Source organism: Bos javanicus, chromosome 9 (genome assembly GCF_032452875.1).
Source record: "Bos javanicus breed banteng chromosome 9, ARS-OSU_banteng_1.0, whole genome shotgun sequence".
In the NCBI taxonomy this organism is placed as follows: Eukaryota; Metazoa; Chordata; class Mammalia; order Artiodactyla; family Bovidae; genus Bos; species Bos javanicus.
The window spans coordinates 86,710,542-86,731,855 of record NC_083876.1 but is presented as its reverse complement, the minus strand read 5'-3'; the positions used below and the strand labels follow the sequence as shown (position 1 = coordinate 86,731,855).

At 39.2% G+C, this 21,314-nt stretch overlaps 1 protein-coding gene across 2 annotated transcripts in view; it reads left to right on the top strand.

Annotated features, from left to right (window-relative positions):
- The first annotated feature begins 336 nt into the window (after positions 1-336).
- Positions 337-21,314, top strand: part of PPIL4 (peptidylprolyl isomerase like 4) — a 40,717-nt gene continuing 19,739 nt past the window's right edge. Inside the window, exons 1-9 of one of the 2 annotated variants that reach the window (XM_061428262.1) lie at positions 337-492; positions 7,096-7,163; positions 7,249-7,313; positions 7,602-7,719; positions 8,375-8,517; positions 12,275-12,371; positions 13,127-13,243; positions 18,808-18,932; positions 20,411-20,477. In XM_061428262.1, coding sequence (XP_061284246.1) covers positions 423-492; positions 7,096-7,163; positions 7,249-7,313; positions 7,602-7,719; positions 8,375-8,517; positions 12,275-12,371; positions 13,127-13,243; positions 18,808-18,932; positions 20,411-20,477 — 870 coding nt within the window. In that variant the 5' untranslated portion in view covers positions 337-422. Of the gene's footprint in view, positions 705-7,095; positions 7,164-7,248; positions 7,314-7,601; positions 7,720-8,374; positions 8,518-12,274; positions 12,372-13,126; positions 13,244-18,807; positions 18,933-20,410; positions 20,478-21,314 lie in introns of both variants that reach the window. The other variant, XM_061428261.1, reaches the window with a different exon arrangement.

Here is a 21,314-nt window from a genome sequence, read left to right as displayed (position 1 = left end):
TAAGAGACCGACTAGGGGACTCGGCGTAGTTGTCCCAACCCGGCGGGGGAACGTGGCGCCCCACAGTGGCCTTCGAACGACGAAACAGAGGGCCTATGGCGCATTAAAGAAAGGTCCGCGTCGTTTTTGAGATGGACACAAAATGGAGCGCAAACCCTTCACAGAAGGCACTTTGAGTGACAGCCTTCCGGCCCAGTCCCCAGGGCCTTTGGAAGATTTTTCAAAAGGGCCGCGAAAAGGCCGGGAACCCACAGAGGGTTTGGCTTGCCACGAACCAGACCCTCCCAAGGAGCCTCCCAGAGGGGGCGGTGTCGCCGGAGGGATGACGTAAAAAGGCGTCGCGTTGAGGGTGACGCGTGGCGTAGATGACGTAGGGCTGCGCCTGTCACCCCCGGGGCTTGTTGCGAGGAGGAGCGGGCGCCATGGCGGTTCTGCTGGAGACCACTTTGGGCGACGTCGTCATCGACCTGTACACAGAGGAGCGGCCGCGCGGTGAGGCCCCGGCCCTGCTCACCTCTCAGCGGGCCGCGCTCTTTTTTTCCCCCGCGCTTTTCCTTTTCTTCCCAGTCCCCGGCGTGGACTGGCTGGAGCTTCTGGGCTGATGGTACCCGCGATCGCGCAGTTTATCAGCGGGCCCTGGTTGAAAAGTTTGTTTCTGAGGAGCAACCTTTCTCCGCCTCTGGTGCTGGCCAGTCGGGTGGCAGGTGCTTGTAGTTATTAAATCCCTGTGTGTGTGTGTGTGTGTGTGTGTGTGTGTGTGTGTAGTGCAGGCTGCATATTCAGTGCCCTTAGCTTTTGTGGCTTACTAGTCAGGAACATAGCGAGTATTCCTTGGTGTGTAATCAGTAAGTCTTGATGAAAGCAGGGACGAAGGGCTTGGAGCAGTGAGTGTGGGCATCCCTCCTAGGTAGAGGGAGGGCTGTCCGGAGGTGTGCACCCAGTCTTAGCAAACACTCGTTGATCGCCCACTACGCGAGACTTTGTGCCAAGCCGTGGGATGGGCGTCTTGCCCTCAAAGGTCTAATTTTCCATTGGGGGAAATAGGCGCCGCAAACCATTTAATTTCTTAAGCGATGTAGTGGAAGAATGTGTAAGTTGCCATGGAAACCAGAGGAGGGAGTAATTCTTCCTGGCTGGGGGTGGGGAGAAGCAGAGCTAAAGAAGAATGCAGAGCACTTGTGCATTCTTTTAAAAATGCGCTCTTTTAAAAATGGGAGTGAGGGTGTTCTTGTTTGCTTGGAATTTTCTGGAAACGGCAAGTAGATCGGCGTGGCTTGACAGTGTAATGGCAGACCGTGAGTCTGGTCATACACATTTTGTAGGTTAGGTTTGGTCCTGAATAACCTTGTGTGCCCTACTGAAAACCACAGTCTTTGAAGGGTTTGAAAGCAGGATTGAGAGAGGCGTAACAAACTTGTTTTAGGATAATAGGCAACAATATGGAGAATGTTTCAGAGTGGGGAGAAACTGGAGAAACTGTAACTAAACAGGAGAGTTTAGTTACAATCAGGGTCCTGCCCCCAAGGAATGCAGTTTGTCAAAGAAGATGAAACAAACTATACAATATGGTACCATGAGTGCCTGCTGAGGTGCTGCGCTTTTTTCCGCACTGAGTTATCACCCCCACCCCAGCAACTCTCAACATACATCTATTCCTTTCTTATACTGATGCCTGTGCCCCACATTTCTCCCCACTGTTGTCCTTTTGGCAAACTTCCTGTTTATTAATCAGTTCTCAGGTCAAGCATGATCTGTTCTGTGAAGCTCCCTGTGTCCCTGAGCAGAGTTAAGATTGGTTTCTTTTGCTCTGCCTCAGGTCTTTTATAAATCACATAGTACGTATTTTGTTATACATTTTCCTGTTAGCCTGGAATTATTTTCAAGTCTTGGTCTCCTCTCAAGATGTAAACTTTAAGAGAGCAGGGACTATTCCTTGATTATCTCTGTATCTTGAGCACCTAGTGCAGTGCCTGACACTTTGAAGGTGCACACACCGAAGTGATGGATAATATGTGTTGTATTCAGACTGTTTGTTAGATCAGATTAGATCAAATCAGTCGCTAAGTCGTGTCCGACTCTTTGCGACCCCATGAGTTGCAGCACGCCAGGTCTCCCTGTCCATCACCAACTCCCGGAGTTCACTCAGACTCACGTCCATCGAGTCAGTGATGCCATCCAGCCATCTCATCCTCTGTTGTCCCCTTCTCCTCCTGCCCCCAATCCCTCCCAGCATCAGAGTCTTTTCCAGTGAGTCAACTCTTCGCATGAGGTGGCCAAAGTACTGGAGTTTCAGCTTTAGCATCATTCCTTCCAAAGAAATCCCAGGGCTGATCTCCTTCAGAATGGACTGGTTGGATCTCCTTGCAGTCCAAGGGACTCTCAGGAGCCTTCTCCAACACCACAGTTCAAAAGCATCAATTCTTCGGCGCTCAGCCTTCTTCACAGTCCAACTCTCACATCCATACATGACCACAGGAAAAATCATAGCCTTGACTAGACGAACCTTTGTTGGCAAAGTAATGTCTCTGCTTTTGAATATGCTATCTAGGTTGGTCATAACCTTCCTTCCAAGGAGTAAGCGTCTTTTAATTTCATGGCTGCAGTCACCATCTGTAGTGATTTTGGAGCCCCCAAAAATAAAGTCTGACACTGTTTCCACTGTTTCCCCATCTATTTCCCATGAAGTGATGGGACCAGATGCCATGATCTTCATTTTCTGAATGTTGAGCTTTAAGCCAACTTTTTCACTCTCCACTTTCACCTTCATCAAGAGGCTTTTTAGTTCCTCTTCACTTTCTGCCATAAGGGTGGTGTCATCTGCATATCTGAGGTTATTGATATTTCTTCCGGCAATCTTGATTCCAGCTTGTGCTTCTTCCAGACCAGCGTTTCTCATGATGTACTCTGCATAGAAGTAAAATAAGCAGGGTGACAATATACAGCCTTGACATACTCCTTTTCCTATTTGGAACCAGTCTGTTGTTCCATGTCCAGTTCTAACTGTTGCTTCCTGACCTGCATACAGATTTCTCAAGAGGCAGATCAGGTGGTCTGGTATTCCCATCTCTTTCAGAATTTTCCACAGTTTATTGTGATCCACACAGTCAAAGGCTTTGGCATAGTCAGTAAAGCAGAAATAGATGTTTTTCTGGAACTCTCTTGCTTTTTCCATGATCCAGCAGATGTTGGCAATTTGATCTCTGGTTCCTCTGCCTTTTCTAAAACCAGCTTGAACATCAGGAAGTTCACGGTTCACATATTGACTGTTTGTTCAAGTGATAGAAACTCAACTGAAACTGCCTTAAAGAAAATAATGGATTGCCTTATGTTATTGGTGTAAGCTTTGAGCTTCCGTCATAGCTCAGTTGGTAAAGAATCCGCCTGCAGTGCAGGAGACTGGTTCAATTCCTGGGTTGGGAAGATCTGCTGGAGAAGGGATAGGCTACCCACTCCAGTATTCTTGGGCTTCTCTTGTGGCTCAGCTGGTAAAGAATCTGCCTGCAATGCGGCAGACCTGGGTTTGATCCCTGGTTTGGGAAGATTCCCTGGAGAAAGGAAAGACAACCCACTCCAGTATTCTGGGCTGGAAAATTCCATGGACATGTATAGTCCATGGGGGTCCCAGAGTCGGAAAGGACTGACTTTCACTTTCACTGGGGTAAGCTTTAAGGATGACAGCATCCAGGGCTTCACAGAGTCTTATAGAGAATTGTATTTTTCACCTTTCGGTTTTGTTTTTGAGTTTGACACGTTCCATGTGGAGCAGCATTTGGCAAGGAATGGGCCTTTTCCCCTAGAATTATGAGAAATGAAAGGGAGGTAGGATTATCCCACCGAATTAACAGAATGTTTTTTGTGTGTGATTTTGCAGTGTTTCTGGAATGATAGCTTGGAACACTTAAAACATAAATCCATGCTCTTTGTATATATTTGTAATGTGTATGTAGTTGTGATTGGATATCTACTTATATGTGTAACTACTTATCAATCTGTAATAAATATATTCAGACTTATTTTTCTTTTTTCCTCACTCCTTCTCTCCCTTTTCCTTTTTATAAAAACTTTTTATTATATAAAACTTTAAACATATACAAAAGTAGAATCATGTAAATGAACTCTCCGGTGTTGATCATCAGCTTCATTTAACAGTTGTTAATGTGTGTTTCATTTATATTGCCACATCTGCTGAATTTTTTGTTTGTTTTTGACTGTGCCATGCAGCCTGTGGGATCTTACTTCTCTGACCAAGGGTTGAACCTCAGGCCGTGGCAGTGAAAGTGCTGAGTCCTAACCACTGCACTGACAGGGAATTCCTTTACATGACATTAAAGGGCTTCCCTGGTGGCTCAGATGGTAAAGAATCCACCTGCAATGCTGGAGACCTGGGTTCGATCCCTGGGTTGGGAAGAGCCCCTGGAGAAGGAAATGGCAACCCACTCCAGTATTCTTGCGTGGAGAAATTCCATGGACAGAGGAACCTGGCAGGCTACAATCCACGGGGTGGCAAAGAGTCGGACATGACTGAGTCACTAACACATGACATTTATTTAATCTGTAATTAATTAAAAGGTGCTTGCTCCTTGGAAGAAAAGCTATGACAAACCTAGGCATCATATTAAAAAGCAGAGACATTACTTTGTTGACAAAGGTCTGTATAGTCAAAGCTATGGTTTTTCCAGCAGTCACGTATGGATGTGAGAGTTGGACCATAAGGAATGCTGAGCCATGAAGAATTGATGCTTTTGAACTGTAGTGTTGGAAAAGACTCTTGAGAGTCCCTTGGACTACAAGGAGATCCAACCAGTCCATCCTAAAGGAAATCAACTCTGTATACTCATTGGAAGGACTGATGCTGAAGCTGAAGCTCCAGTACTTTGGCCAGCTGATGTGAAGAGCCGACCCTGATGCTGGAAAAGATTGAAGGCAGGAGGAGAAGGGAATGACAGAGGATGAGATGGTTGGATGGCATCACTAACTCAATGGACATGAGTTTGAGCAAGTTCTGGGAGATGGTGAAGGATAGGGAAGCCTGGCATGCTGCAGTCCATGGGGTCTCAAAGTTGAACACGACTAAGTGACTGAACAACAAAAGATATTTTTTAAAAAAGATAACCACAAGCCATGGTCACGTCTAGAGAAATAAGCAATAATTTCTCTTTGTTGTTTAGTTGCTCAGTCCTGTCTGACTCTTTTGTGACCCAGTGGGTTGTAAGCCTGCCAGGCTCCTCTGTCCATGGGATTTACCAGGCATGAAGTGGGTTGCCATTTCCTTCTCCAGGATATCCTCCCAATCCAAAGATTGAACCTGTGTCTTCTACATTTGCAGGCAGATTCTTTACCACTGAGCCACCAGGGGAGCCCCAATAATTCCTTAGTAACATTCATGTTTATCTGTTGTCTCATAAACATTTAAAAGAATATTTCATCATTTGAAATGGGATTCAAACAAAGACCATGTATTGTGTTGGTTGATATAGCTCTTAAATGGGGCTTCCCAGGTGGCGTAGTGGTAAAGAATCTGCCCGCAATGCATGATACTCAAGAGACACAGGTTCAATTTCTGGGTCTGGAAGATCCTCTGGAGGACGGTAGGCCGTTTCACAATGTCTTCCCACCTTGAAATGGCTCCTCTCTACTCTCTGCCAGTCCAGTTTTTTTAATGTTCAGTTTCAGCCTCCAGGAGGTCTTCTCTTTTCCCCAGCCAGAAACAGTCTCTCTCTTCAATTCTTGTGGCATATTTATTAACAAAATTGTACTATTTAAGTGCACCAATGGTATTATCAGGTATGCTCAGTATTATAACTGAGTTCAGGTGTAAGGACCCTCATTTAGTATAAGCTCCTTGAGGGGTAGGGATCCTTCATGTATCTTTCTGTCTGTCTGTTTTCTAGCTTAGTGCCTTGAGAACTTGCTAGAATGTTTCTCTACACCGAGGCTACGAACTTGTTAACAGCAGAGATTTACTGGCATTTGACCTAACAGAGTGCCAAATGCCTAGAGGATACTCAGGGTTTATTGGATAAATGAGTGAATTTATTTTAAAAAGGTGGTACATGTTTAGTGTATGGATATTTGTGAAGGGAATGGCTACCCCCTCCAGTATTCTTGGGGCTTCCCTGGTGGCTCCGATGGTAAAGAATATACTTGTAGTACAGGAGACCTGGATTCAATCCAGGGTTTGGAAGATCCCCTGGCATAGGGTAACAGTTCCCTTCTCCAGAGGTACATGGTGAGTGTATGGATCTTCGGGAAGGGCTGTTGAATCATTGTGAAACAGTTGATCCTGGATACTTTGTTTTCTCTAGTGTAAATACGCTGCACCCATTTTCAGATGCTCTGCTAGATCCTTTCCCGTCACAGTGTCCTCTTTAATTTTTTTTTTTCTCTTAACAAAATCAATTCATCAATAGATGATTGCTGATGACTCAGAGAGCTCAAACTGGTGCTCTGTGACAACCTAGAGGGGTGGGTTGGGAAGGGAGGTGGGAGGGAGTTTCAAGAGGGAGGGGATATATGTACACCTATGGCTGATTCATGCTGATATATGGCAGAAACCAACATAATATTGTAAAGCAATTATCCTTCAATTAAAAATAAATTACAAAATAGGAAAAAAATAGATGATTGCTTATCCCAGATAAGTTTTAATTTCCTGTATAGCTCAGATGCCCAAAAAATCCAAAGAAAAAGAGAATAAAAGATAACTTAAAATATACTGCATTTTTCTAGGCTTGGTGGTGGTTTAGTTGCTAAGTGGTGTCTGACTCTTGCGATCTCATGGACTGTAGTCTGCCAACCTCCTCTGTCCATAGGATTCTCCAGGCAAGAATAGGGGAATGGGTTGCCATTTCCTTTGCCAGGGGATCTTCCTGACCCAGGAGTCAAACCCCAGTCTCCTGCATTGCAGGCAGATTCTTTACCGACTAAGCTATGAGGGAAGCTTACTTATATTTTTTAAATGGCTTTGGACATTTGACCATTTGGGGAGGTTTTTATATGATGGCTTAGAAATTAAATTATACTAACTGTGCCTTTACTTGATTGAAAATGTGTTTGTGAACTGCTGTGGTAAATTTAGTATTTACTTTTTTTCAGCTTGCTTGAATTTCCTGAAGTTGTGCAAAATAAAATATTACAATTATTGCCTTATTCACAATGTCCAGGTGAGTTGGTAGATATTAGTCATGTTCTTTGTTACTGGAACCATCTAACAAACTCTGAATTAATGAAGTCTCCTATATATTACAGAGGGATTTTATCATACAGACTGGTGATCCTACAGGGACTGGACGTGGAGGAGAATCAGTTTTTGGGTAAGTTTCTTTATTTTCAAATGGATAAAAAATAGAAATTCTTCTTAAAAATGTTAAGTAGTATATTTTAATCTGCATTTTAAAATATGGTTCAAATATAGATTTTTTCCAAGTTCCATAAATGTCTATAGCAAAAAAAAAGGAGTATTTTTGAATACTGGTACCATTTCTATAAAGAAATGGTAACCTTATATGCTAACTCTAGTGCCCTATATATATAATTTTAGTATGTCTGTATTTCATGTTGAGTGTACTTATATTTTATAACCTTATTATATGTATTTTTAGTCAACTGTATGGTGATCAAGCAAGCTTCTTCGAGGCTGAAAAAGTGCCAAGAATTAAGCACAAGAAGAAGGGCACTGTGTCCATGGTGAACAATGGCAGTGATCAGCATGGATCTCAGGTTAGGAAGTGCGTGAGGAGATGAGTTTTGCTGGAAGGCACCCACAAAATTATCTTTTTGAACTATCTAGTAAGGAAAGAATTTCAACCAAAGATATTTGTTAGAATTAAAAAATGACACTGTTTTCTCCTGTGTTAAAAAAGATCCTTATTATTTTGTTCTTTTGAATGTAAGGCATATCCTTTGGGAGAAATTTAGAAAATACAGGAAAGTACAAAGAAGAAAATAACATTACCTATAATCCCACAATTCATAGATCATCACTGTTCAGAGACAGAAAGGCCTGTCCTTGCAGTATTTATTCCTTCTTTCAAAACAGGTCATGTTGAGTACGTTTCATTCACTGTCACAACATTCCCATTGGAGTAGATGCTTTTTTTCCTCAGAGTTTACATGTGAAAAAACTTGAGATTTGGTTTGTTCAAGTATTTTAAACAATTAAGCATCTGTGTATTTATTGATATTTTAGGTATAAACTTTGTGCCTTTCATTTAGTAGTAGTAACAGGTGGGTGAGAAATACCAGTAACAAGTACTAAATGCAGTTAATGTAGAGTATCTTGTAACTAACAGCAGTTTGAATTTTATATATATGTATATATACACGCGCACACACACGTATATATTTGTATTTATTAAATGTCTTTTTTATATAGTTTCTTATTACAACAGGAGAGAATCTGGATTACCTTGATGGTGTTCATACAGTGTTTGGTGAGGTGACAGAAGGCATGGACATAATTAAGAAAATTAACGAGACCTTTGTTGATAAGGACTTTGTACCATATCAAGATATCAGGTATGGTTACTATTTATTATTAGAATGTACTACAGTGTTTTAATATGTGATGTTTGCCAGATAATGGGGATGGCATACATAGGACTGGTTTTTGGATAATTCTAAAATGTGAATTAATTGGAGACTGCGTGGGCACAGGAGGGCCTAGAGGAGCTATCCCACGTTGAAGGTCAGGAAGGGTGGCAGTGAGGAGATACCCCTCATCCAAGGTAAGAAGCATTGGCTGTGCTTTGCTGGAGCAGCTATGAAGAGATACCCCACGCCCAAGGTAAGAGAAACCCAAGTAAGATGGTAGGTGTTGCAAGAGGGCATCAGAGGGCAGACACATTGAAACCATACTCACAGAAAACTAGTCAATCTAATCACACGAGGACCACAGCCTTGTCTAACTCAATGAAACTAAGCCATGCCCGGGGGGCAACCAAGATGGGCGGGTCATGATGGAGAGATCTGACAGAATGTGGTCCACTGGAAAAGGGAATGGCAAACCACTTCAGTATTCTTGCCTTGAGAACCCCATGAACAGTATGAAAAGGCAAAATGATAGGATACTGAAAGAGGAGCTCCCCAGGTCAGTAGGTGCCCAGTACGCTACTGGAGATCAGTGGAGAAATAACTCCAGAAAGAATGAAGGGATGGAGCCAAAGCAAAAACAATACCCAGCTGTGGATGTGACTGGTGATAGAAGCAAGGTCCGATGCTGTAAAGAGCAGTATTTCATAGGAACCTGGAATGCCAGGTCCATGAATCAAGGCAAATTGAAAGTGGTCAAACAAGAGATGGCAAGAGTGAATGTCGACATTCTAGGAATCAGCGAACTGAAATGGACTGGAATGGGTGAATTTAACTCAGATGACCATTATATCTACTACTGTGGGCAGGAATCCCTCAGAAAAAATGGAGTAGCCATCATGGTCAACAAAAGAGTCCAAAATGCAGTACTTGGATGCAATCTCAAAAACGACAGAATGATCTCTGTTCGTTTCCAAGGCAAACCGTTCAATATCACAATAATCCAAGTCTGCCCCAACCAGTAACGCTGAAGAAGCTGAAGTTGAACGGTTCTATGAAGACCTACAAGATCTTTTAGAACTAACACCCAAAAAAGATGTCCTTTTCATTATAGGGGACTGGAATGCAAAAGTAGTAAGTCAAGAAATACCTGGAATAACAGGCAAATTTGGCCTCGGAGTACAGATTGAAGCAGGGCAGAGGCTAATAGGAGCTGACTGTGGCTCAGACCATGAACTCCTTATTGCCAAATTCAGACTTAAATTGAAGAAAGTAGGGAAAACCACTAGACCATTCAGGTATGACCTAAATCAAATCCCTTATGATTATACAGTGGAAGTGAGAAATAGATTTAAGGGCTTAGATCTCATAGATAAGAGTGCCTGATGAACTATGGAATGAGGTTCGTGACATTGTACAGGAGACAGGGATCAAGACCATCCCCATGGAAAAGAAATGCAAAAAGGCAAAATGGCTGTCTGGGGAGGCCTTACAAATAGCTGTGAAAAGAAGAGAAGGGAAAAGCAAAGGAGAAAAGGAAAGATATAAGCATGTGAATGCAGAGTTCCAAAGAATAGCAAGAAGAGATAAGAAAGCCTTCTTCAGCGATCAATGCAAAGAAATGGAGGAGAACAACAGAATGGGAAAGACTAGGGATCTCTTCAAGAAAATCAGAGATACCAAAGGAATATTTCATGCAAAGATGGGCTCGATAAAGGACAGAAATGGTATGGACCTAACAGAAACAGAAGATATTAAGAAGAGATGGCAAGAATACACAGAAGAACTGTACAAAAAAGATCTTCACGACCCAGATAATCACGATGGTGTGATCACTGACCTAGAGCCAGACATCCTGGAATGTGAAGTCAAGTGGGCCTTAGAAAGCATCACTACGAACAAAGCTAGTGGAGGTGATGGAATTCCAGTGGAGGTATTCCAAATCCTGAAAGATGATGCTGTAAAAGTGCTGCACTCAATATGCCAGCAAATTTGGAAAACTCAGCAGTGGCCACAGGACTGGAAAAGGTCAGTTTTCATTCCAATCCCAAAGAAAGGCAATGCCAAAGAATGCTCAAACTACCACACAATTGCACTCATCTCACACGCTAGTGGAGTAATGCTCAAAATTCTCCAAGCCAGGCTTCAGCAATATGTGAACCGTGAACTTCCTGATGTTGAAGCTGGTTTTAGAAAAGGCAGAGGAACTAGAGATAAAATTGCCAACATCTGGTGGATCATGGAAAAAGCAAGAGAGTTCCAGAAAAACATCTATTTTTGCTTTATTGACTATGCCAAAGCCTTTAACTGTGCGGATCAGAATAAACTGTGGAAAATTCTGAAAGAGATGGGAATACCAGACCACCTGATCTGCCTCTTGAGAAATCTGTATGCAGGTCAGGAAGCAACAGTTAGAACTGGACATGGAACAACAGACTGGTTCCAAATAGGAAAAGGAGTACGTCAAGGCTGTATATTGTCACCCTGCTTATTTAACTTCTGTGCAGAGTACATCATGAGAAACGCTGGACTGGAAGAAACACAAGCTGGAATCAAGATTGCCGGAAGAAATATCAATAACCTCAGATATGCAGATGACACCACCCTTATGGCAGAAAGTGAAGAGGAACTAAAAAGCCTCTTGATGAAGGTGAAAGTGGAGAGTGAAAAAGTTGGCTTAAAGCTCAACATTCAGAAAACGAAGATCATGGCATCTGGTCCCATCACTTCATGGGAAATAGATGGGGAAACAGTGTCAGACTTTATTTTTGGGGGCTCCAAAATCACTGCAGATGGTGACTGCAAGCCATGAAATTAAAAGACGCTTACTCCTTGGAAGGAAAGTTATGACCAACCTAGATAGCATATTGAAAAGCAGAGACATTACTTTGCCAACAAAGGTCCATCTAGTCAAGGCTATGGTTTTTCCTGTGGTCATGTATGGATGTGAGAGTTGGACTGTGAAGAAGGCTGAGCGCCGAAGAATTGATGGTTTTGAACTGTGGTGTTGGAGAAGACTCTTGAGAGTCCCTTGGACTGCAAGGAGATCCAACCAGTCCATTCTGAAGGAGATCAGCCCTGGGATTTCTTTGGAAGGAATGATGCTAAAGCTGAAACTCCAATACTTTGGCTACTTCATGCGAAGAGTTGACTCCTTGGAAAAGACTCTGATGCTGGGAGGGACTGGGGGCAAGAGGAAAAGGGGATGACAGAGGATGAGATGGCTGGATGGCATCATTGACTCTATGGACGTGAGTCTGAGTGAACTCCAGGAGCTGGTGATGGACAGGGAGGCCTGGCGTGCTGCGATTCATGGGGTCACAAAGAGTCGGACACGACTGATCGACTGATCTGATCTGATCTGAAGAATCTTTAAAATAGAGAAGACCATTACCCTACTGATTATAATTGCTTATGTTGGGAGGAATTACTAATTCTTTAGGTTTTTAAAGAAATTCAGATTATTGAGAGAGATGACAAGATTACTAAGATATAGCTATTCACGTTATATCTTAGCATAATGCAGAGAATTAATATATAATATCAAGCAATCAAAAGCAATGACACTAACTGTCAAAGTATATCCTAGTAATACCCTTGTACAATAAAATTTAAGAGCTTGTGGATTTTTTTTTTTTTTTGGCATTAGGGATACTTAAGATATTTGTTATAATTTTTATAAAAAGTGAAGCATGGATTCTAAAATAATATGAATGTAACATTTGACTTGGATTTATTTTGTAAGGATAAATCATACAGTGATTTTAGATGATCCATTTGATGATCCTCCTGATTTATTAATTCCTGATCGATCACCAGAACCTACAAGGGAACAACTAGATGTGAGTCGAGTCTTCTTATGATTGAATGTACATACGTATTAACGTTTTGCACGGATTTTGCTTTTTACCTTTTTAAAACTTATTTCTCCAGAATGATTATCTTGCTTGATCAGTAATACTAAGCAAAGTTTGCAGTTCTTTTTCTCTTCCGTAGAGACACTCATTTTCCTACCTATCTTTTCCCTAATATTCTTTATTTAGTTTCTATTCCACCAGAACAGTCTTGGCTCTGGATACAAATACCTTGGGGAAATATTTTTCTTACCTCTTAACTCTAGATAGGAGTATAGCTTTAAGACTAAATTACATTGTCAGCTTGTGAGGGAACTTTTCAACTGGGGACACTTTTGAGCCAGGCTGGAATGCAGAAATTTCTGTGGCATAGTGGAGACTTCCCCTCAGATCTTTTAAGGTGTAAATTTCTGCTTAATGAGACTTCCTCAAAGCTAAATTTATCTCTGTAGTTAGGGTTTAATCCTTAATTTCTAAGATCATTTATCTTCTGTGTTGAGCATTTACTTGGGTACCAGATAGTTCTTATATAAATGTTTATTTTGATTTAAAAATAAATTAGAAGCCTAGTTTAGCCCATATTAATGAATTAGCTTAAATCAGTTTTCAGAGATTTATAAGTTTGTTTCACATTTGTGAAACAAATCTTTTAACAAAGTTGATGGAACTAAGAATAAAGCATAATGCCTCATGTTTCTTAGATTTATATGTATATATATATATGAGTAACTTCTGCCTTACAGAGTGGTCGAATTGGAGCAGATGAAGAAATTGATGATTTCAAAGGGAGATCAGCTGAAGAAGTAGAAGAAATAAAGGCTGAAAAAGAGGCCAAAACTCAAGCTATTCTACTAGAAATGGTAAAGTAATTACTTTGTTCAAATAGTTATTCAGCAGGGTGTTCAATACATACTCATTGTGAGTTTATTCCTGACTTTTTGATAGTATTAAAATATTAGAAATTTAGCTCAGAGTTCTTTTCTGGGTTAAATTTGATAGGACATCATAACACATATGAAAGGAAACAGTTTGGTTCTACTGTCAGTGTAGTGTCAAATGCATTTTAAACACATGGGAAATGGGTATCTAGTTTATATTAATTGGATTTCAGTTGCTTATACTTATCAGCCATGAAATTAAAAGACACTTACTCCTTGGAAGGAAAGTTATGACCAACCTAGATAGCATATTGAAAAGCAGAGACATTACTTTGCCAACAAAGGTCCATCTAGTCAAGGCTATGATTTTTCCAGTAGTCATGTATAGATGTGAGAGTTGGACTGTGAAGAAAGCTGAGCGCCAAAGAATTGATGCTTTTGAACTGTGGTGTTGGAGAAGACTCTTGAGAGTCCCTTGGACTGCAAGGAGATCCAACCAGTCCATTCTGAAGGAGATCAGCCCTGGGATTTCTTTGGAAAGAATGATGCTAAAGCTGAAACTCCAGTACTTTGGCCACCTCATGTGAAGAGTTGACTCATTGGAAAAGACTCTGATGCTGGGAGGGACTGGGGGCAGGAGGAAAAGGGGATGACAGAGGATGAGATGGCTGGATGGCGTCACTGACTCGATGGACGTGAGTCTGAGTGAACTCCGGGAGCTGGTGATGGACAGGGAGGCCTGGCGTGCTGCGACTCATGGGGTCGCAAAGAGTCGGACACGACTGAGCGACTGAACTGATCTGAATACTTATCTCAGTTTTAAAGTTTCTTGGACTGAATTTTAAGTATTATAAAGAATAATGCTTTGTATATCTCTAGTATTGAGATTAAATAATAAAATAGTAATTATAGGATAAAATAAACCTGGGCAGAAATTGAACACTCTAAAATGTACTCCTTTTCTCTTTTACTAGCAATATGAAATCATTTGGGAACAGTTATTCAGTACATGATTATTTCACCTACTAGGCTTTTTTTCCCGTTTCTTATTTTTGTGGAATAGATACACCTTTCATGTAGTAGATCATCAATTTTAAAATGGATAGCTAATAATTACGTTTTTATTACTAACATCATTTTATGTAGTAGTGCTTTTCAGATTCCTTATCTGTTTTAAAATCTGTATTAGCATCACTAGTCTGAAGGAACAAATATTAAAGACTATAATTCAAGAAAACTTTACTGAATTAAAAAAGTTAAAAATGCACAGTTTAATGAACATACTGTGTTACCTGAGAATTCTGACCCAGAACAGTCAACACGGAGACAAACTCTAAGAAAATTATGGACTTAAAAGAAAAATCTTTTGAACACCTGGCAGCAAAAGTAAGTGATTTACAAGGAAAAGAACATTAGATTATCATTAGAGTTTGAACAACAAATAATAGAAAGTTTATGCCAGAATAAAAGGGTTTAACATATTCCATAAACTTGTTATTTTCAGAGAATTTCAAATTTACAGAAAAAAAAAATAATGCAGAGAACTTCTATGTACCTTTTACTCAGGTTCATCCTTTTTTTCTTTTTTTTTTTTTTGGCCACACCACATGGCAAGTGAAACTATGAGCCATGCCATGTAGGGCCAGCCAAAATGGACAGGTCGTGGTGGAGAGTTCTGACAAACCATGATCCAATGGAGAAGGGAATGGCAAACCACTTAAGTATTCTTACCTTGAGAATCCCATGAACAGTATGAAAAGGAAAAAAGATATGACACTGAAAGATGAACTCCTGAGGTCAGTAGGTACCCAGTATGCTTCTGGAGAAGAGCAGAAAAATAGCTCCAGAATGAAGAGGCTGAGCCAAAGCAAAAACAATGCCGAGTTGTGGATGTGACTGGTGATAGGAAGTCAAGTCAGATGCTGTAAAGAACAATATTGCTTAGGAATTTGGAATGTTAGGTGTATGAATCAAGGTAAATTGAAAGTGGTCAAACAGGATGGCAAGAATGAACATTGATATTTTAGAAATTAGTGAACTAAAATGGACGGGAATGGGTGAATTCAGTTTAGGTGAGTATTGTATCTACTACTGTGAGCAAGAATTCCTTAGAAGAAATAGAGTAGCCATCATATTCAACAAGAGTCCGAAATGTAGTACTTGGGTGTAATCTCAAAAATGACAGAATGATCTCTTGTTTCCAAGGCAAACCATTTTTACAGTAATCCAAGTCTATGCCCCAACCACTAATGCCGAAGAAGCTGAAGTTGAACGGTTCTATGAAGACCTACAAGACTTTCTACAACTAACATCAAAAAAAGATGTCCTTGTCATCATAAGGGACTGGAATGCAAAAGTAGGAGGTCAGGAGATACCTGGAGTAACAGGCAAGTTTGACCTTGGAGTAAAATATGAAGCAGATCAAAGGCTAACAGAGTTTTGACAAGAGAACGCACTAGTCATAGCAGACACCCTCTTCTAACAACACAGGAGACAGCTCTACACATGGACATCACTAGATGGTCAATACTGAAATCAGTTTGATTGTTTCTTTGCAGCCAAAGATGGAGAAACTCTATAGAGTCAGCAAAAACAAGAGGGGGAACTGACTGTGGCTCAGATCATAAACTCCTTATTGCCAAATTCAGACTTAAATTGTCTGAGGAGGCCTTACAAATAACTGAGAAAAGAGAAATGAAAGGCAAAGTGAAAAGGAAAGATATATCTATTTGAAGGCAGAGTTCCAAAGAATAGCAAGGAGAAATAAGAAAGCCTTCCTCAATGATCCATGCAAAGAGATAGAGGAAAACAATAGAATGTGAAAGACTAGAGATCTCTTCTAGAAAATAGAGATACCAAGGGAACATTTCATGCAAAGATGGGCACAAGAAAGGACAGAAATAGCATGGACCTGACAGAAGCAGAAGATATTAAGAAGAGGTGACAAGAATACACAGAAGAACTATACAAAAAAGATCTTCATGACCCATTTAACCATGATGGTGTGATCACTCACCTAGAGCCAGACATCCTAGAATGCAAAGTCAAGTGGGCCTTAGAAAGCATCACTACAAACAAAGCTAGTGGAGGTGATGGAATTCCAGTTGAGCTATTTCAAATCCTAAAAGATGATGCTGTGAAAGTGCTACACTAAATATGCCAGCAAATTTGGAAAACTCAGCAGTGGCACCTGGACTGGAAAAGATCAGTTTTCATTCCAATCCCAAAGAAAGGCAATGCCAAGAATATTCAAACTACCACATAATTGCACTCATTTCACACATTAGCAGAGTAATGCTCAAAATTCTCTAAGCTAGGCTTCAGCAGCATGTGAACTGAGAACTTCCAGATCACGCTGGATTTAGAAAAGGCAGAGAAACCAGAGATCAAATTGCCAACATCAGTTGGATCATTGAAAAAGCAAGAGAGTTCCAGAAAAACATCTGGTTCATTGACTATGCTAAAGCCTTTGACTATGTGGATCACAACAAACTGTGGAAAATTCTTCAAGAGATAGGAATACGAGACCATCTGACCTGCCTCCTGAAAAATCTGTATGCAGGTCAGGAAGCAACAGTTAGAACTGGACATGGAACAACGGACTGGTTCCAAATTGGGAAAGGAGTTCATCAAGGCTGTCTATTGTCACCTTGCTTATTTAACTTATATTTAGAGTATGTCATGTGAAATGCCGGACTGGATGAAACACAAGCTGCAATCAATGATTGCTGGGAGAAATATCAATAACCTCAGATACGCAGATGACACCACCATTATGGCAGAAAGCGAAGAAGAACTGAAGAGGCTCTTGATGAAAGTGAAAGAGGAGAGTGAAAAAGCTGGCTTAAAACTCAACATTCAAAAAATTAAGATTATGGCATCTGGTCCCATCACTTCGTGGCAAATAGATGGAGAAACAATGGAAACAGTGAGAGACTTTATTTTCTTGGGCTCTAAAATCACTGTAGTTGGTGACTGTAGCCATGAAATTAAAAGATGCTTGCTCCTTGGAAGAAAATCTGTGACAAACCTAGATAGTGTATTAAAAAAGCAGAGACATTACTTTGCCAACTAAGTTTATCTAGTCAAAGCTATGGTTTTTCCAGTAGTCATGTATAGATGTGAGAGCTAGACTATAAAGAATGCTGAGTGCCGAAGAATTGATGCTTTTGAACTGTGGTGTTGGAGAAGACTCTTGAAAATCCCTTGGGTTGCAAGGAGATCAAATCAGTCAATCCTAAAGGAAATCAGTCCTGAATTGGAAGGACTGTTACTGAAGCTGCAATAGTTTGGCCACCTTATGTGAAGAACTGACTCATTGGAAAAGACCCTGATGCTGGGAAAAATTGGAGGCAAGAGGAGAAGGGGATGACAGAGGATGAGTTGGTTGGCTGGCATCACCAGCTCAATGAACTTGAGTTTGAGCAAGCTCTAGGAGTTGGTGAAGGACAGGGAAGCCTGGCGTGCTGTAGTCCATGGGGTCATTAAGAGTCAGACACGACTGAGTAACTGAACTGAACTGAACACGGCAAGTGTCTTCCTTGACGAGGGTCAAGTGTTTACCCACTGTGTTGGGAGCACAGTCTTAGCTACTGGACCATGAAGGAAGTCCTCCCCGCCCCCACCTTTTTAAAAATGTGTTTATTCACGAGGAGACACTTCACATGATAATCTTGCCTGAAATCATCTCTGAGAATTTTTTAATATATGTATGAAGGAATATTGTTTCCCCATCTAAAGGCTCATGGTAAATATAGTTTTCTCACAATGAAAATAACACCATCATTAAATCATGGTTTTATCTCACTGTCACCCTCTCGAGTTCTTCAGTAGAATGCGGTTTGCTGGGTTCATTGTGGTAGTTGACTATGAAGTTAACTTTGGTTTGCCTGAAATAGAAGATGATATGTGAGGTCAAAAAGCTCAAAACTGTATCCAGGAATTGGTGTTTCATACTGCACAATAATGTGGAAAAGAATTGAGCATTACTTACGTAAAAGGCTAGATTCAATATAATAGTATTTCAAAAGTTTAAAAACAAGCAAAACTAAACATATGTTAGGGATATATACCTGTGTGGTGAAACTAAATCTGTAAGAGAATGACCAAGAAGAAAAACCGAAGGCTCATTTGTGGTGAGAGAAGGATAATGGAATCAGGGAACATTTTACTGGTAGTTCTTAGGCTGGTTGGCACCATGGGGTCTTTTTATTTTCATGCTACTTAATTTAGATACACTTTTTGTAAATTCTTTAAAAAATAGATCAAGTACTTGAAAAAAGAAAAAATAGAGATAAAACTGGGACTCTAAAGCCAGTAGACTTGGTAAATTTCACTTTGTGTGAATACCATGCTTGTTACTGTTACTGCCAGGAAGAGTGGAGTTTTGAATTTTGAAATATGTTTAGATCTCTTTCCCAGAGCCCACAGTTAATAATGTAAATTTAGATATTTTAGGGAATCAGCAATGTGGGCTAACTTCATGGTATTTATGATGGAAATGAAATAAAGGAGTTGATTTATATTCTTGTTTATTTATCATTTAGGTGGGAGACCTACCTGATGCAGATATTAAACCTCCAGAAAATGTGCTATTTGTTTGTAAATTGAATCCAGTGACCACAGATGAAGATCTGGAGATAATATTCTCAAGATTTGGGCCAATAAGAAGGTAGTTTTTAGAATTAGTGAAAGATTTAGAGAAACTAGGTATTGGTGGTTTTCTAATGACATTTTTGATGAGTCTGAACTATAGATGAAATTTATACTAGTGAGTTTTACATATGAATATGTTGGATAGTAGGGAAGAAAACACGTGTGTATGCGTATGTGTAGATATGTGTGTGTGTGTTATAAATTGAGTGATTTTCTTAGAACACATACATTTCAACTCTAAAACAGGAAGTGAATAAAACAGTGTAAGTGTAGTTCTATAGTATTTTCAAAAACCTTCTTTAATATTTTAAATGTTTATCTCATTTAAATTCTCCCTAGAATTTCCAGCAACTTATTCCAAAATTAATTTTAATCTAAATTTTCTAAAATTTTTCTTTTGGTTAATTTTGCCTGTGTTATTAATGCAAAAGTTTTGAAGCTAGTATTTCTTTGAGAAAGGGAAGTATTTTATAATTGATTAAAAGTATGTTTAGAATTTCCTTTTATTTCATGTTTTTTCTTCTGTGAAGCCATTCTTTATTATTCCTATTGAAAGAAAAATTTTTCTCTAAAAGACTACCTGACTTTATTTTTCCACTCACTGATGGTAATCATCTTTATAAAAAATTCTTATGCTGTTACATCTTATTTTTATATTGGATGTTATATACTGATTTCCTGCTAAGGAATATGAGAATTAACCTCTGTTTCTATCCTACCCTGTTCATTCTCCCTGCCTGCTACTTTGGTTATGTCATAACTTTGGTTAAGTCTTTGTTCAATATTTACATTTTAATGTGTACTTAACATACTGCAACAGCTGAACCATGTGCTGTAATGTGATTGCTTTTCCTTTCACAATTTTTTTTTCCTCTCACAATGTTTTATATCCCTGTTTCATATCATGTTTTTAAAACGAGGCTTAAGATATATGAGCAAAAAGGGTTAAACCAATTGCGTTAAATTCCACCTTACTGGCTTTTCACTTGGTTATTAAGATGGATTGGTTCTATGTAATAGTTGTACTTATGGGATTAAATTTGAGCCTTGTTTATATTAAAATTAAAAAAAAAAACAAATCATAAGTTTACTAATAACATGCATATATATATGAATGTGTGTGCATTTTTCTGTAGTGACATTAGATAATCTATAATTCATTTGTATTTGACTAAAAATAAATTATGATTTAAAAGAATTTTTAGCAGTAATTTCCCTTTGCTAAAGAAAAATTAAATATTTTTATCTTGTTCTCCAGTGTTTTAGGAATTGAGGATTATAGGCCTGTATAGGGCATTCATAGTAGAATCTAGAAAACTTAGTTACTAGACAGGTCAATTATTTTAGAAAATAATTATTATTTAAGATATTTGAAGGAATATAATTCTGTGAATTTAACTTTGCCTTTTAATAATTGGCTTATTTTGTTTTTTACTTTTGAGAAGTAAGAGTGAACGCTCTCTATTTCTTTCTTTTTCCATACTTACTTTCAAGTTGTGAAGTTATCCGGGATTGGAAGACTGGAGAATCCCTGTGTTATGCTTTTATTGAATTTGAAAAAGTAAGTCATAGTATAGCTATCTTAAATTTGTATTTTTTGTTGTTGTTGTTCTATGGTGTTAAAAAGTGCGAAAATGTAGAGAACTTTTTCTGGTCTGTAAGATTAGGAAATTAGTTTGCTTTTTCTTTAGCACCTAAGAAAAATAACTTTAATTATATTTGAATAGAGAGTAAGTTTAATATCTGTTAATGTTAGTATATGTACTTTTACTTATTTTGGGTTCAATATCAACCTGTGTGAATGTATCTAAAACTTTTTTAAAGTTTTAGGTAAAGTCCTTCACATTCTATAAATAAGTTTTCAGTGATATTTAGGTAGATATAATAATTGAGTAGTAGAAAGAAAACTAGTTTGAGTGTTATTATGATCTAGATATTAATTTGAACTCTGTCATTGACCAACTATTTTTTGATATTTGGCAGTTTATTTAGAATTCTTTTTTCTAGGCATTATTTTCCTTATAAATAAAATTTGAGATTTGGATTAGATAGTACTTTTGAGATCTATAATAGGAACGATAGCTTTTATTACTCAAGTAATTTTCTTTAAGCAAGTGTTATGCTCACATTTAGGTCTCATAACTCTGAGACAGGCACTATCCTCCTTTTCTAAATAAGTAAACTGGGACACACAGTGGTAGCACGACTTGTTTGAAATGGTGCACCTAGTTAATGTCATAGCCTTCTGCTGTTTTATTTTCAAAGAAATAGTTAATAACTCAGTTAACACTCTTTGTTACAAGTATTAACTACCCATATTTGTAAAATTGTTCAGATTGAAAGCATTGTAAATACTCATATATTTAGTGTAATTCTTAAAAAATCATCAAATTTAAAT